The sequence below is a fragment of the Abramis brama genome (genome assembly GCF_963993115.1).
Source record: "Abramis brama genome assembly, chromosome: 16".
Lineage (NCBI taxonomy): Eukaryota > Metazoa > Chordata > Actinopteri > Cypriniformes > Leuciscidae > Abramis > Abramis brama.
Genome location: NC_139978.1, coordinates 5,049,495 through 5,066,555, shown reverse-complemented (window position 1 = coordinate 5,066,555; position 17,061 = coordinate 5,049,495). Strand labels below are relative to the sequence as shown.

At 37.4% G+C, this 17,061-nt stretch overlaps 1 protein-coding gene across 2 annotated transcripts; it reads left to right on the top strand.

The window, feature by feature from the left end:
• The first annotated feature begins 5,435 nt into the window (after positions 1-5,435).
• LOC311066239 (LIM domain transcription factor LMO4) lies at positions 5,436-15,923 on the top strand. Of its 2 annotated transcripts, XR_014603040.1 has the most exons (6): positions 5,481-5,766; positions 7,376-7,598; positions 10,829-10,925; positions 13,288-13,437; positions 14,472-14,649; positions 15,327-15,920. XR_014603040.1 is itself a non-coding variant. In XM_084087290.1 (5 exons), exons 2-5 carry the CDS (start codon positions 7,384-7,386, stop codon positions 14,478-14,480), a joined length of 471 nt encoding a protein of 156 aa, XP_083943416.1. In that variant the 5' UTR covers positions 5,436-5,766; positions 7,376-7,383; the 3' UTR covers positions 14,481-15,923. The 2 variants fall into 2 exon arrangements, 1 of the variants encoding a protein (XP_083943416.1); XM_084087290.1 differs by having other exon boundaries at positions 5,436-5,766; positions 14,472-15,923.
• Positions 15,924-17,061: the final 1,138 nt, after the last annotated feature.

Here is a 17,061-nt window from a genome sequence, read left to right as displayed (position 1 = left end):
TCGTTGCCGGAAGTGACTCCACCTTAAGACATCTAGCCTTTATATGGATATCTATGATTCATACCACCCATATTCATACTAGGACTTTTTTAACAGTAATGTAGTACCTACTCAGACAGTTACGATTTCGGCCGCAGGGAAAGCTGTATTAACATAACATAAATATTATCTACATGAAAGACTTAAAGTGCCACTATTATGCTATTTTAAAGGTGAACTATGCAGTTTTTTTTAGCTTAATTTACCTTAACTTAACAGCTTTGGGGTCATTGGAATGGTTATATGACTTTTTTCGGGTTGAATGGTGGTCTTCTCGCACCCCCCTAGCGCCTATGAGCGGAAAAACCACCTTTGCAACTTTGGGCCGGCGGGCCGCATACACATACACTATCTAAACATTTATATGCTAGCCTTCTGTGTATCATACATGCCTCAGTGGACATGGCTCCGTGCGTTCCCCGGCTTCTTTGAAAACAAATGCACATGACCAGAGGGAGAAGATGGGAGGGGAGAGAGTCGCCAACGAGTTTTGACGAAAGTGTTGTCAAATATCTATTCCGAAGCTGTAAGGGGAGCTCTATAGAGAAACCCGCGAGCAAAAAGCGAGAAAACAGCAAAGAAATTGCCAAAACTGCATATCACTGCTTTAACGTTTCCTAATTTTGTGTTGGAGTCTCCTACAACAGGTTTACAATTTTCTCATAATATACATTGCACATCACCACATTGTTCAGTGTTCATTCTCAAACGACTCCATGGATGAATCAATCTCTCTAAATCCCTCTTTTCTGTGAGCTACTCTGCTCTGATTGGCCAGACGGCCCAGTCTGTTGTAATTGGTCAAGCGCGTACAGCGCATTTCGAAAGCTAATGCCATTACCATAACTGGTCACAAGGTGTCCTCAGTCATCAGCGACTGAACACACTAGCCCTGTTTCTATTACCCTTCAAATCGCGCAAATTGAAATTGTGAATTGAAAATACGATCGCAAAAACTCCCATTTATCGCAAAAAAGTTTTTCAGGCAATTCGAAAAAGAAATATTTCGCAAAACTGCAATGGAAACAGTTTTTGCGCATTTACAGTGACCTGACGTAGATGACGCGGTGTGTTTGGACAGAATACGAGACAGAGTTCTTTATTAAATTCATAAAAGACAAAAGAATTACAGGAATAATGGATTCTAAACCACAAAGAAATGCCACAATCAAGAGTTTGAAGCAGAAATGAGGGAGAAACACCCAGAAACACCTCATATGAGCCGCTCCCAGTATAAGGGTCTTTCCTTAACATTAATGCTTGGATAACACACATACGTCTCCTTATATTAATAATAATGGCCAGTGCAGTGGCTGCGCATAAACCTCCCAACATCCATCGCCATGATTTTTGGAATGACTCGCGAGAGGAAAAATTTACATTTTAGTCGCATAACATCGGTTAATGGAAACGCCGTCATTTTGCTCGACATTTAGAAAAAATCGCAAAAGTTTAGCGCAAATCTGTAATGGAAACGCGCCTCCTGTAAAGACAGTAATGATGACGTCGATTTTTTACCATATCAATCCGAGAGCGAGTCCCATGATGAAACATTAGAAGATCTAGTTATTCAACCTGACCCTCCATCGCAAGGGCGACTTGAGCAGGACGTTTCTCAGTGATACGCTACTCAGTTTGAGGAACATTATGAGATGTTTCAACTGTAACTCCTCACCATCAGCATTAACAAGAGTACATCCATCAACTTACCAATGTGTATATTTCTAATTGTATTGCGTTGCGGGAACTGTATTTAAGGTAGGGTATGGGATTTTCAAAACGGCCGGCAGATTTTGAAAATACACAACTCAAATGGTCCTACCTTCTTTCCTCCAACGCTGGCCCTGACTCCACCCATTCGACGCAATGGATGGAAGGGGGATGGGGGGAGGGGGTACGACCGTTTGATTGACAAACTTACTGTCCAATGATTCTAGGTGGTCTTGGAAATGATTGGCTGGAGTTTTTCGAGTCCTGCCCGTTCCACAGATGATTAAATTGCTTAATTTTCATTTCAGTGCTTCTAACTCAGTGGCTGTAAGTGGGTTAGGAATAGGATTTCAAGTGATTTTGAAAAAATGGACAAAAAAGAGAATCACATACCCCACCTTTAACTGTATTAATAACGTTGCATAATTATGCAATAATTTAGCACTAACTTCAGTGACTGATGTAACATTAAGGTTTACAAAACAAATCTTACTCAATCCTTTAAGTTTACTCAAAGTAGTAAGAACGACAGACAATCTGCATTAATAGACACAGTTTTAGATAACAGTGGCCCAAAGCTGATTAGCAGAAGTATTTCATTAAGACAGAAATAGCGTGAGTTCGCCGGTTAGCAGAAGACCTTCACAAAACTACGTATTTTGAACGCAAAGCAATTAAGCTGGTCCAAATAAACTAGGTACTGACCCATATTTCATGAGCAAGCGTTTGTCTTTTCTAGTGATGTAGAACCGTCACGCAATTCGAAACACAAACGACTCGTATTGGCGGTTCAGATTCAATTCTTTCTTTTGGGAGACAAACTTTATTTATCGTGCAAATTTACTACTTTGCACAACGTTTACATTCACAAACAGTTAGCCTATATTACACACTGCATGAAAGGGAATATTCTAAAACCATAATAGGGCACTTTAAACTTGCAAAATTAGAAATCCTGCCTTGACAACTAACTAAAGTAAAATAAGTTCTTGTTGAAGTACTAAAATCACTTAAAAAAATCAATCAGGTCAAGCTGGCTTTGTGTGCAGCACAGAGAGAGATAGAGGAAGATCAACAGCGAAATGTGAGTTTCAGCACAGATCTGACAGAGGAACTGGAAGTATGTCAGAAACCAGAACAGAGCCACAGGGTTAAAGGCTAGCACACACACATTTAACTTTCACCACAATAAATAACATGAATCTCAGGTTAGCAACAATGAGCATATTGATGCTTAAACAGGAAAAACATAGGCTATTAGCCTGTATAATATCACATTAAGGATAAATTAAGACTTGGTGGAACAGTAAAAATACTTAAAAAACTACAATTAAAAAGAAAAAAATTGCTTAAAATGGTCAAATAATGTTAACATTAAAAATCAACTAGCAGATGAAGTCTACATATAAATAGTAGCCTAGTAGGCTATGTTGAGTACTAGCTTACTCAAAAGATGCCCGGATGGTCTACTTTTTCGATTAAAATCCGAAGTGCAGATCCGTGTTTACTTTTAATAATAATAATAATCTATCGCTAATATTGCCCACAACTTGGAGTAGGATTCGATTAGAACTACAAACACGAATAAAAAGTGTTTAAAAAAACTACAAAATGGCGGATGTGCGAGTCCGACGGTGAAGTGCAGAGGTTTAGATAAAGGGGTTTGAGTAATAACCTGACGAAAATACATTTATTCCGCATCATATTTAATCTGCAACAGCATTGTGAGCTTTTTTTAAAGATACGTTTGGTCATTAACTTTTAAATGCATTATTAATTTGCAATTGCAAACTGTAAACACACGCGGAGAGTCTCCGAATGAAAGACCCACCCACGACTGCATCAACGTGCTACTAAATCTCTCTCTGAAACGGTTGGAATTTAAGTTAAGTCAAATAAAAAATTGACTTAAATTGAATGTGGATGATTTTAACTGTGAAAGATGATTGACAGGGAAGTTTAAACGGTGATAGGATGAATGTAACTAAAACGACAGAGCTGTCCGTTAAAGATGACGAAGTAGTGTATCCCACAACTTGCCAAATATAAATACATGATAATATATCTTCACATAAACAGTACATACTTTTAGGGCATAGTATAAGTATAAGACGCAGCACAGGAATTCAAACTTAGACAACACTGTCCTCTAGTGGTTCACACAAGAACACACCAGTGCAAAAGCATTAATAAACAGTGTAAAAATGTGACCCTCTCTCCTTGTCTTCAGTGAAGGTTATGAATTCAGAACAGAGGTTATGTGGCTGTTATTAATCAAATATAATCGATTTTTAGAACTGTGGTTCTCAACCAGGGTGCCGGGGGCCACTAAGAGGCCTCATTAATGACTTAAAATTATTTTAAATATCATATCATTATTTTAAATATATACATTATTTTAATAATTGTAATATATTAAAACAATCTATATTAATGTGTTGAAACAATTGTGTTGGACTGACGGGGAACCATAGACAGTAAAAAAGTGTTTTAGAATATTAATCTAAGGAACACGTGGTGATGTAAAAGAGCCCTGACGTAAAATAATCACTAAATTAGTATTTTGACGAAATATACTTTAAAATTATACATAACATTTATCCAACAAACCAGTTCCTAAAAAGGTATAAGAATGACCTTTCTGAATCTTGTGTATTTTGTAAACAGGATACTGAAACTATTTTGCATCTTTTCTTTGAATACATGTATGTGAATTTTTTGGGGATTGATGTGGAATATTTATTTAATATGTTAAGTGGAATCAAAATTCACATAGAGAAAAGGGATGTTTTTTTTATTATGACAAAAAAGATATAGACAAGAATCACGTTTTTATGTTAAATCTCATTATATTACTTGGTAAGTTTTATATACACAAATGTAAATGATCTGAAAGGATTCCTAACATTTACCATTTTAAGGCTGATATGAAGATTTACTTTGAAACACTGCAAGGACTCTCAAACCGCAAAGCAACCAGAACTATGGTAATCTATAAAAAATTAAATTCCTATTCTTTACTTTAATTATACATGTATACCTCCTCTCCGACATGTTTTTTTCTTTCTTTTTTTCTTATTTTCCTTAATGTGTGAATTTACTGTTTAGCATGTTTGATATAAATGTTACCTGTAATGTTCTTCGTATCTTATGATGCTCTGGATTCATTTTGAACCTTATATGTGAAATATGTTCATGCTGTATTATACAATGTATAATTCTGGAAATAATAATAATAATAAATAAAAAAAAAAAAAAAAAAGTATTTTGAACCGGTTCTTTAAAACGAACCGTTCAAAAGAACCGCTTCCAATAAAAGATTCGAACATCCAACCTTGGTCAGCATTTTCAGAACGAGGTTTTCAAATTGAGCTGTATTTAAATGAGTTAATTTCATCTATAAAACAGTTCTGCAAATAAATACATATGATCATCCAGCTCAGTTCAGTTCTCATAAGATAATATTGTTGAACATTAAGTGTTTTCTCAATTACTGTGAACTTTCATTAGGGTTACTTGATAAATATGTTTCATTTGAGAATAATACTATCAGTTTTAAGCGATAATTTTTAAAAAAATATATTTTTGTAAAGAGTTTTAATAGGCACGTGACAGACAAATAGCTAGAGTAGGCTATGCCACGCCCCTAAATGATCAAACCTATCAAGGTGAAGTGCTGCTCTGTTACGTCACGCCAACGATAAAAAAGACCCGCGACGCGTCCGTCGCTCGTTGAGCTTGACGCGACGCGGGTCCTGGATGATGAAGTCGCTCACGGAATAAGGTCTTGTTTTGGATGACTGTGACTGTGACTGTGACGGTTTGTTTGCTGCACGATGCAACGGGACCAGTAACTTTCGCACGCGCTGTTCATTCATTAACAAAGCGTCGTTAATTAGAGCGCGATGCGCGCGTGAGCAGCAGGAGGACACTCAGAAGAGCGCGAGGTCTAGAGGAGGATAATAACTTCACATTTATAAAGTCTTAGAGCTCACTGGACTCTGGAAACTCTTCGAGGTGAGTCGCAGTCTTTATGTTCACAAATTGAGTTGATATTGATTTGCGCTATACATTCAAGTTGACGAAGTTGCGATGTATGAGGCGAGAATTTAAAGTTTAAAATGCACTGGATTCATCAAGACATGTTCATGTTCAAGACACGTTCATGTTCAAGACACGTATCGTTGCATTCAATTATATTCTTTACTTACGACTTATAGTATATAAAGGTGGAGATATTCGATTCAAATCGCATTAGTTAACCATAGGTAATGTATTAACTAACATGAACTAACCATGATCAATACATTTGTTACTGTATTTGTTCATGTTTGTTAACAGTAGTTAATAAGAATACAGCTGTTCATCGTTTGTTCATGTTAGTTCACAGTGCATTAACTAATGTTAACTAGCTTCGATTTTAGTAATATATTAGTAAATGTTGAAATTACCATTAACAAAGATTAATAAATGCTGTAGAAGAGGCGTTGATTATTAATTCATGTTAAGTAATGTAGTAAACTAATGTTAACTGATGAAACCTTATTGTAAAGTGTTACCAAAGAATCCATCATCAAAACAAGTGATTTGCACACCATACAGTTATAGCATAAAAAAATAAGTTTTTATTGCAATAACAAAAACAATAGGGGAATACAGAGTCATATAAAACACTTGAAAAATATATTAAATTTATATTTGTATTAAAAAAAATGAATTATACATCTAATACATTAAATATCCTCTTCCACAGCTGAGTCTTTACAGCTTTACGATTGCTCTGGATTGAAGTCAGAGAGTCGTAAAAGTCTCAGTGACACACAGTGGGAAAATCCCAGAGTAAAACTGGGAGTTGTGAAAAATATGATACACTGGTGTTTGGCCAGATGAGAAGTTTATCTGTGTATCATCTTTTAATTAATTTTATAACTGCATCATATATGTGACCCTGGACCACAAAAAACACTCACATGGGTCAGTTTTTGGAAATTTAAGATTTATACATCATCTGAAAGCTGAATAAATAAGCTTTCCACTGATGATGCTTTCAGACGATGTATAAATCTCAGTTTCCCCAAAATTAACCAACGTGAGTGTTTTTTGTGGTCCAGGGTCACATATATGATACAGTTATAAAATGCAAAACATCAGTGTATCATATTTGTTAGGATAGGACAATATTTGGCCGAGATGCAACTATTGATAATCTGGAATCTGAGGGTGCAAAAAAATCGAAACATTGAGAAAATCTCCTTTAAAGTTGATCATGTCCGCGATTGTGCTGCATTCACTCACAAAAATAAATGTTTTATATATTTACGATAGGAAATTTGCAAAATATCTTCATGGAACATGATCTTTACTTAATATCCTAATGATTTTTGGCATAAAAGAAAAATTGATAATTTTGACCCATACAATGTGTTGTTGGCTATTGCCACAAATATACCCGTGCGACATGTGACCATGTGGTCCAGGGTCACATATCTCCTTTAATTCCTTTTATTGGCTAACTGTTTTAAGTTCCCCTGCTTTTATTTTGTGATTATTTTTGTGTAAAGCACTTTGAATTGCCGCCGTGTATGAAGTGTGCTGTATGATGAACAAGCGTGCCTTGCCTCCTCAGCCTCTGCTATGGTGAACAGCCAGGCTGCGGGCGGTGTGTGTGTGTCCAGGTCGTGCGCGGGCTGCGGGGGTCGCATCGCGGACCGGTTCCTGCTCTTCTCCATGGAGCGCTACTGGCACACACACTGCCTGAAGTGCTCGTGCTGTCAGGCTCAGCTGGGAGACATCGGGTCCTCCTGCTACAGCAAAGGAGGAATGATCCTCTGCAGGACCGACTACATCAGGTACAACCCAACATGAGGGCTTCATTTAGGGTGTTTTCACACCGGGAAAGTCCGCTAGTTCACTTGCTTTGGTTTGGTCCGGACCAAATACAATGTTAATATTTTCTTTCTTTTTTTTTTTTTTTGTGGTTCGCTTTCACACTGCCCTTTTTGCAAGTGAACCCAAACCACACGTGTGCTGAGGTCATCCATTCTTTGGACAGATTTTCGAACCGTACCGGAGTTGGGGCCCTTTCACACCTGCCTTGTTTGGTCCGGGTTTTCAGACTTTTCAGTTTGATCAGAATCAAAATGACAGGTGTGAAACCTCCCCCGGATCACGGTCCGCACCAAACAGACCAAAGGTTTGGTTCGTTTCTAGTGTGAACGCATTTTCAGACTTTCAGACGGTTTACAGGAGGTTCCGGTGGTTCCCGCAGGATTGCTCGCTCTTCTCCTCCTTTCCTGCCGGCGACGATCAAGTGTTCGCACAGCGAGGACGTTCATTTGGCGAATTTGCCTCAAGTATAGCTGGTGCTGCAGGTCGTAATGCTGTAATAATAACAGTATAGTGGCAGCGATATGCGTCTGTTCATTCATCCTTGTCAAAGTTACCCGCCGAACTGACACCACGCTGACGTCAGACGCACATCCGTTTACAAACCAATCAATGTCAAGATGCAGCCATGTAGATGATGCCGACAGGACGCGAGTGCGTCATGTAAAGTTCTTTAGTGTGCTCGCATAATTGCAATGTGAAACTAAACCAAAACTAACCGAATGTATACAATGTATCAAAACATGAACTTTGGTGCAGACTTTCAGGTGTGAAAACGCCCTTAGTTTGGAACTGGACTGAGATCCCCTCTTCAGCTGGGTCTCGCTTAGTGTTGTCAAAAGTATCGACTTCGGTACCAAGTCGGTACTGAAATTTAAAAAATGTGCCACTTTAGCGCTATTGGGCGAATCATAAACACCTCTGATTGGCCATTGTGTTCACGAGCTCATCGGATATGTCTGTGATTGGCTACAATGATCAACGCACCGAAGTGTTTGAAAGTGTTTTGAAATCCACTGATTTCAAATGCTCGAGTGTGTGTCTGTGCAAGCGCTCGCTGAAGAGCGTCATTGATGCATATTTACAACATGTTTCTGAAGCGCTGATCATTGTAGCCAATCACAGACATTTGATGAGCGCGTGAACGCTATAGCCAATCAGAGGTGTTTACAATTCCGCTCAAAGCATCAAATTTCAGTATCGATTTGGTACGGAAATCGGTACTTTTGACAACACTAGTCTCGGTACGGTTGTTTGGTCCGCACGAGTGTGATTGCTGTATTCACACATGCCCAAAAGATCCACGCCAAGGGGGGAAACGAACTTGAGTGTGACCGGTGTGAATACACCCTTAGATTGATTCAACTAAGATCAGATGACACTTTAGCTAGTTTTAAAATCAGAGTATTTCTGTATGGCTCAAGCTGGGATCCTAGCTCAGAGGTCATGACCTTTTCAACTCCATCCAGCAATTCATCATATTCAATTCAATTCACATTTATATATACAGCGATTTTCACAATACTGTAAATAAATAATGTTTATTGACATTATTTACATAATCGGATGGTCAATTATTTTAGTAAATCTGGAAACACAACACTTTTATAATGCATTTTTAATGTTTTAAATTATGCCTTGTAATTTACATATTATAATAATGCATTGTATGGTCTCATGAATAATTATAACCACAGTTATAATACTTATTGTTACACCTTTAGAGAGTATAATGCATTAAAATGCATTTCAGTCAACCAATTTCAAGTGTAACAAGGAATCTGCAAATATTTGTATGCATTTTAACTTTGGTTACAGTTATTTATGAAAAGATACAATGCATTATTTATAATATATATTATGAATACCTTTTATAATGCATTATATATAAAGGCTTAATTATATAGTATTTTTAAGGCATTAAATTATGCCTTGTAATGCATTGAAATCTCTTTTAATTATTAACTACCTTTTTGGTGTACAAACACATTTTTCAGTTACACCTTATTTTAAGGTGTCTTTGTAACACTGTAATTATACATTTACCGGTAAGTACTGATTAATATTAAGTAACTGCATGTACTTACTATAGGGTTAGGGTTTGGTTTTAAGGTATAGGTTGCATGTAATTATGCACAATCTATAGTTATTACTCTAGTAACTACATGTAAAATGTGTAACAATGATACTGTAAAATAAAGTGTTACCCATTCTTTTAAATAAGTCTATCACTTATTGCAAACCAGCATTTGGTCCTGTACCATCTGGTCCTATGGAGTTATACCATGATTTAGGTTTAATTTGTAGCCTTGTTACTTGTAACCATGTTTACATTTTATTATTATTATTAATAAATTATTAATATTTTTTAAAATTGTGTAAGTCTGATTAATTGTTTTGTCTGTTTAAATGTGATGTTTTGTTTATTGCTAAAAACACAAGATCGCAGAAACCAGGGTGTTAATCTGTGTTTAGACATGCACATAATATTAGTAACAGGGTTGGAAATATAGAAAACCACAAATAAAATAAACTGAAAATATATATTTTTTTTTCACCTTTTAAAGAACCTAATTTCACAGATTAAGCACAAAAATGCTGTTTGGAGTTGCTTATATATTTTTAGAAGTCATTTAATTGCTCGCTGAAAAGCATAAATTCATCAGGTAGTCTGCATAATTTAAAAACTCATCTCGCACTCTTAAAATACCATGAAGTGATTTAGTTTTAACAACTAATAATGAGTGTGAAAAAGGCTTTTAACTCATAGACCCGTATTTTTCCTTTTTTTTCACTTCCACATTTAGCAGTGACCACGTTCAAAATCTTAATCATTATAACAAAGACGCGAGTCGATAATGAGACCGTTTGAGACGAGAGTCTCCACAGTCATTTGCAATTCAAAAGTTTTCTGAAGCTGTAGTTGTCATGCTATGCTGACGAGCATTTTGTTCTTGTGCTGATTTGCATTGGTCTCATTTGCATCCAGCGGGTGTTGATGATCTCTACAGATGCGTTCTCTCTCTCATGCTTCCACAGACAACATCAGAGACGTAGATGCGTCACACACCATCGTTTAATGTTAAGCCTGGTGTGTGTCAACACTGCTGAAGTCACAGCTGCACTCCTGCAATAAAGCAAACTACATTTGTAAAGGATATTCAGTGTGTTTCTTCTCCTTCGTGTGTTGCAGGTTGTTCGGGCACACCGGGGCTTGCAGCGCATGTGGTCAGTCCATTCCCGCCAGTGAAATGGTCATGCGAGCGCAAGGCAACGTCTACCACCTCAAGGTTGGTTACGTGATGCGTTGTAAAGGGCCAGTTCACCCCAAAATAAAGATTCTGTCATTTACTCACCCACGTCTCTCCAAACCCTGAATTATTTTCTTCTGAGGAACACAAAAGATTATGATTACACTTTGTTTTAAGGTGTCTTTGTTATAGTCTAATTTTACGTTTAAGTACAGAGTAGCAACATATCACTATAGGGTTAGGAATAGAGTTTGGTTTGGTTTAGGGTTACACCGTGTCCAAACTACAAGCGCCGCGATGCTGCGATAAAAAGTATTTTCCTTGTTAATCAGTGTTTGTCCTAACCAGCCGCGACAGTGACATGTGACGATTCGATTTTAGAAACGGTTTCTATTTTTCTGCGACGTCGCGCTGGAACAACAAACACAAAGTGTGGCGATGATAATCTCAGGTACTGTTTATGTGCTTTATTTAATGTTAAAAGCGTGTCATGTGACTTTGAATATCATTTAGTGCTCCAGCTTTGTGGGTGTAAAAGCAACAGTGGATAATTCACCTCAGATCTTTAAATTAAACAAATGGAAACAACAAAGTTCAAACTGTGAACAAACAAGTGAATTCTTTGACAAAGATGATTTTAGTAACTCAGTAGCCTATGTGTTTTTAATAATGTTTAAAAGGTGAAATATTTGTGAATTTGATTATGTAGCTACTTATCCATTTTCTTGCGAGTGCCGTCAAGATTACTCTCTGGTGCCGCGAGACTCCGCCCACACGCTGTTCTGATTGGCTGACTCCGCCCACACACTGTTCTTATTGGCTGACTCCGCCCACACTGTTCTGATTGGCTGTGGGTTTTGATTGATCTCACAGTCGCGTTGCATCTAGTGTGGACAGACAAATTATTTGTCCCTGGAATCTTATCGCATCACGTCTGGTTAGGACACGGTGTTCGCTGCATGAAATATCAAAATGATCAAAATATCACAAATGTAGGCTACATATCAAGATATGCATATCGCAAAGGCTTGTGATAACCGCCTGATTTGAATCAAAAAGTCCAAGTTTTAGGTTGACACAGAGTAGACTGGACTCATGACCGTTACATACGTGTGACATGCTTAATGTTATTAAGTGCAATAAGAGAAGGACTCGTGCGCGCATAGGAAGCCGTCTCACGGCACAGGACGGCACATGATCCCGAATTCAGTTCTCCGGGCCAAATACACACAATTATGTCAAAATGCCCGTCTTGGTAAGTTTTCACATAAACCCAGTCAGTTATGTGTTAATTAGGGTAAACGGTTGAGAAAGAAAGCGTGTGTATCAGTATATTGGATCTGTGCAGCTCTTAAAGTGACAGGAGCCTAATTAACCCGATGCCATCTGTCATTAATGATAATCAAACAACAAAAGACAGAGAAAATCACTCACTGCTCTTGACTGAATAACTTTTGTAGCTTTAATAAGAATCAGTATATATTTAATTCATACAATGAAGACTAAGCAGTGTTTTATTTGTACATTTGATTATTAAATTTCTGTTTTATACACCTAATGTAGGCTTACTTAAAAACCTTAAATCTTACACTGACGTAAAAATGACATTTACTTTTTATGTAATGAACTGCTGTTTACTTTCAGAGGTTGTAGGGATGCTTTCTCCTCACAAAAATAATGTGAAACATGTATGTTGGTTATTGGTTCAGTTTTTAAATGTAGTTTAAATACACTTTACACACTTAAAGCATTATCATATCGCAAATGGAATATTGCATTAACGAATTATCGCATTTGTCTTCAATATCATGCAGCCCTAATTGCATGTAATTATGCATAATTCACTTTATTATTACTACAGAAATTCCATGTAAAGTGTATAACTGTAAAACAACGTGTTATCTAATAAGGTCCAATAATTGTATACAAAAAACATTAAAAACTTGTTTTATGTTCCACAGTTGAAAGTCAGACAGGTTTGGACGACATGAGGGATAACAGAATTTTAATTTCTTTGGTGAACTGTCCCTTTAGTTCTGCTTTTTGTGTGTTTCTAAATAGCAGATGCTCATTAGAGCTGAATTAAATGTGTGAAACATCCTTATTTATTTATTTTTGTCTCATAATAGTATGCTACAATACATCTCTGCATAAAGCCTAGCTATATTACAGCTTCTCATAATAATAGTGTTCTCATTCGTTTAAAATTGAGCTGACCTTGGTTGCACATTGATCACCTTATTAAAACCCATTTTGCGCACTGAGCCCAGGCAGTGTGTGCAGTGAAGGCTAACCCTGACTAGCAGCTCTGCGTGCTCTAATGAAATGCACTGCTAATAATTCAGCACTTGAAGCAAGGTTTAAGGGATACATGTAGTCATTCCTCTCTCATCTGTTCCAGTGCTTCTCCTGTGCGACGTGCAGAAACCAGTTGGTCCCCGGTGACCGATTCCACTACGTGAACGGCACCATATTTTGCGAACACGACCGGCCAGGAGCTGCACTCCTTAATACACACCTGCAGAGCAACCCGGTCCTGCCCGACCAGAAAGTGAGTACATGCTTTTATTTTACTCTTTAAGGTCAATATGATGTTTAGACTGTAGGCCATAACCAGGGCTTGACATTAACACCCTCCAACCAAATGTGTGTGTATTTCAGCGGTGGTGTGTAACGCAGTCACTCCTACTAGACACTTTGGCAGGTTGAATTTTATATATAATTATTAACTGTAGTCTTTTAAAAAGGCTTCTGAAATAATAAATTAAGTGCAATGTAGTGTTGTCAATAATATAGATTTTTCAATACATATCGATACTGAAATATCTGAAACGCTTCCAATACTCATTTCCCACAGAATAGACACACGATACCAGCGTCTCTCTCTCTCTCTCTCTCTCTCTCTCTCTCTCTCTCTCTCTCTCTCTCTCTCTCTCATCCTCTCATCTCTCTCTCTCTCTCTCTCTCTCTCTCTCATCTCTCCGACAGCGAGTGACACACAAACCCGCCTCTCCTCACTCACTCCTTTCATTTGCTCCGGATGACTATTTTTGGTGTTACAGAGCTTGAATTTGCCGTGGGATTGCGAGTATTCAGCATAATTTTACTCATTCCCACAGATTTTGTGGACAAACACCCAAAGTGCGACACATAAAGCCGCCTCTCAGAACTAAACTGAGTTATTTTTCGCTGCTAATTGCACTTAAACAGTCAAATACACACAAAATAATGTCAAAATGCCAGTCTTGGCGAGTATTCACATAAACAGCCAGTTATGTTTTAAGTGAACATAAACAGTCGAGGAAGAGACGGTACAGTATAATGGATCCGTGCGTCAGGTCTTAAAGTGACAGTAGCCTAATATTCCGGCTGCCAAATTATGATATAATATTAAAAATATCTATATGGCAGTTTTTCCCCCATGGTATCGTTGTCAAAATTGTGGCCAGTGAAAATGCTGAATAACTTTGGAAAACCACTAGCCACAGCGGCTGCTGAGCAAAAAAGCTAATGTCAAGCCCTGAGTATGACTATCAAAGTGTCACTGTGGATGAACATTAATTTTGACCAATTCTTGTTTTGTAGGTTTGCTGAAGAGCTCCCCTCCGTCTTCGCCTCTTCCTCTCTCTATTTACCCTCCAGTGTCCTTTTCATCACTGCCATCCTTCAGACACGATGCACTTACAGTTTTACAGCCTAAATTTACAGACTTAAGAGTTTCTTTAAGAGAGCGAGAACGAGCTTGGGATGGAAACATTTCTGTGTATCTGACATCATATCTGACTCTGTGGTGGACTCTGCAGTGTCTCTGATGGTGATATTGTGGCTTTCTCACCTCCTGAAAACAGAAGTAACACGTCTATTTACTCACAGGAAATCCTGTCTGTCTCAAATCTAACCTCACAGAGAAGACTTCATCTGAAAGCAGTGAAGTCAACATGAAAACTGCGTTCTCAAGCTATTTTTCTTCCATGTGTCTGATTTAAACAGGATCCAGAAAACATGTAGGGCAGGACTTTAGAAAATAAAGAAATGCTATTACAATCTAAAATGGAGAGGTTGAAAAGTAAGAAAGCTGGTGACGTTATAAAAAAAAAAGTTATTTTAGAGGTTATTACATTTTCTTTCGTTTTTATGACACTTTTTTTCTCCCTTTGAAAGGGTAAAAAAGCTCCGTTGTCACTTCATAGTTTTCACGTGAGGAACACCCGCCTGGAGTTGAAACTAGGCCTGCCAGTTATTTTTACTAAGTACTTATGATATTAAAAGCCCAAATTCAATAAACACCTTATTGATGATGCATACTATACACAGGTGAGCAGATGAACCCACGAATATAAATTTGTTTCTCGTTAAACGTTTCCCATAGAAAACCATTATAAGGAAGAAAACACCTAACCATTTAGCACGTTGTGGGCTCATCTGATCGCCTGTATATAGTATGCATCATTAATAAGCTTTATATTGAATTTTATCTTTTAATTTCAGTGTTTTAAGGCACTTAAGTGTTTTTCACGTTAAGCGTTTAAGAACGTCCCGCTGTTTTTAGTGACTGAAATACTGCAGCAGGTGCTGGATATGGATCACAAGGGCACAATTTTGTTCACATATCATTGTTTTTCTTCTTTTGAGATGGAAAACTAACATTCCTGTGCTGCAGTTCTGCGGATGTTTAAACATCCGGGTCTCTGCACCAGTCACATGACATGACTGAAAACTATGAATAGCGACGTGTGAAGCACAGATCACACATAAGTCGCTTTCTGTTGGTGAATTCTCACAGATTGCTATTACAATAACTGGATTTCACCGAGCAACAATAAACGTGACCGCACTTTAACACCTAAAAAGTGCATTAAGAAAGTAAATTGGGTCAATTGATTTCATGTTGACATCAAAAACAGGGTTTGGACATCGTTCAGGGTGTAGAAGTGAATTGTAAATATGTTTTTATACCCTCTCTGTAACGGTTGAATTATCTGCTCAACATGTGATGTCTATTTAAGGTGTACTTATCCAATAAATGGGAAATGCAACAAAACCCAGGCGTCAAGAATGAATTTGTTGTCCCGTTTTACCCTCCAGATTTCAGTGTTCATTGTTTATGGCTCTTTCTGCTGTAGTTAATAGTGTGGTCTCGGTGGCGCAGACCTGATTACCCAAAGGCTTGGCATGAAAAGGGCTTGAGCTCGGACCATTACAGAAGCAATTAAATGTGAGCGTGGAGTGTGTAAGTTCATTGTGAGTGTCGTATCTGTGCTGGTGTATCACTGGGGAGACTGAACTCTGCTCTGATCCTGTGTTTGAGTTTAATAAGGCCTAATCTAACGCCTGGTTAATTAAGAGGCAGTCGCTGCTTTCCGTTCGCTGCCTCCAAACAATCACACGCGTTAAATGTTTACCATGTCACAATTAAAGTACAGACCCACTTCTTCACCCCGTCTCCTCCTCGCAACCTCCTGCCCTTGAGGAAGCTGCTGATAAACCACTGGGACATTGCTCTTCTCACTTTTTATTGACGTGCAGAAATATACTGTTTGTGGAATTGATACCCCGTTAATATATACGTTAACAACGTTATAAAAATATATAAAAATAACGTTAATAGTGCGTTATTTTAGTGTGAATTTCTCACATCACAGAATTTTTCTGCGGTTGTATTTATACAGGTTAATGCCTTTTGAATGACAATAAGTTGACTAGTAAACATGTAATGTTATTACACTAACTGAAAGAGATTTAATTGGGGTAAATGACTTTCTAACATACATATTGAGTGTGTGTATACACACACTATATATATATATATAGCCTATGTGTATGTAGGCTAGCCTACTGTATGTGTGTACACACGCATACATGCGTATACACACATTCATATATACATACATACACTAATATACTCCTGTGATCAAAGCTGAATTTTCAGCATCATTACTCCAGTCTTCAGTGTCACATGATCCTTCAGAAATCATTCTAATATGATGATTTGATGATCAAAAAACATTCGTCATTATTATCTATTATTATCAATCTTGAAAACAGTTGTGGACAATTTTTTTCAGGATTCTTTGATGAATGAAAATTTCTGTTTCATTTATTTGAAATAGAATCTTTTGTAACATTATAAATGTCTTTATTACATTTTTAATCAATTTAATGCATCCTTGCTGAA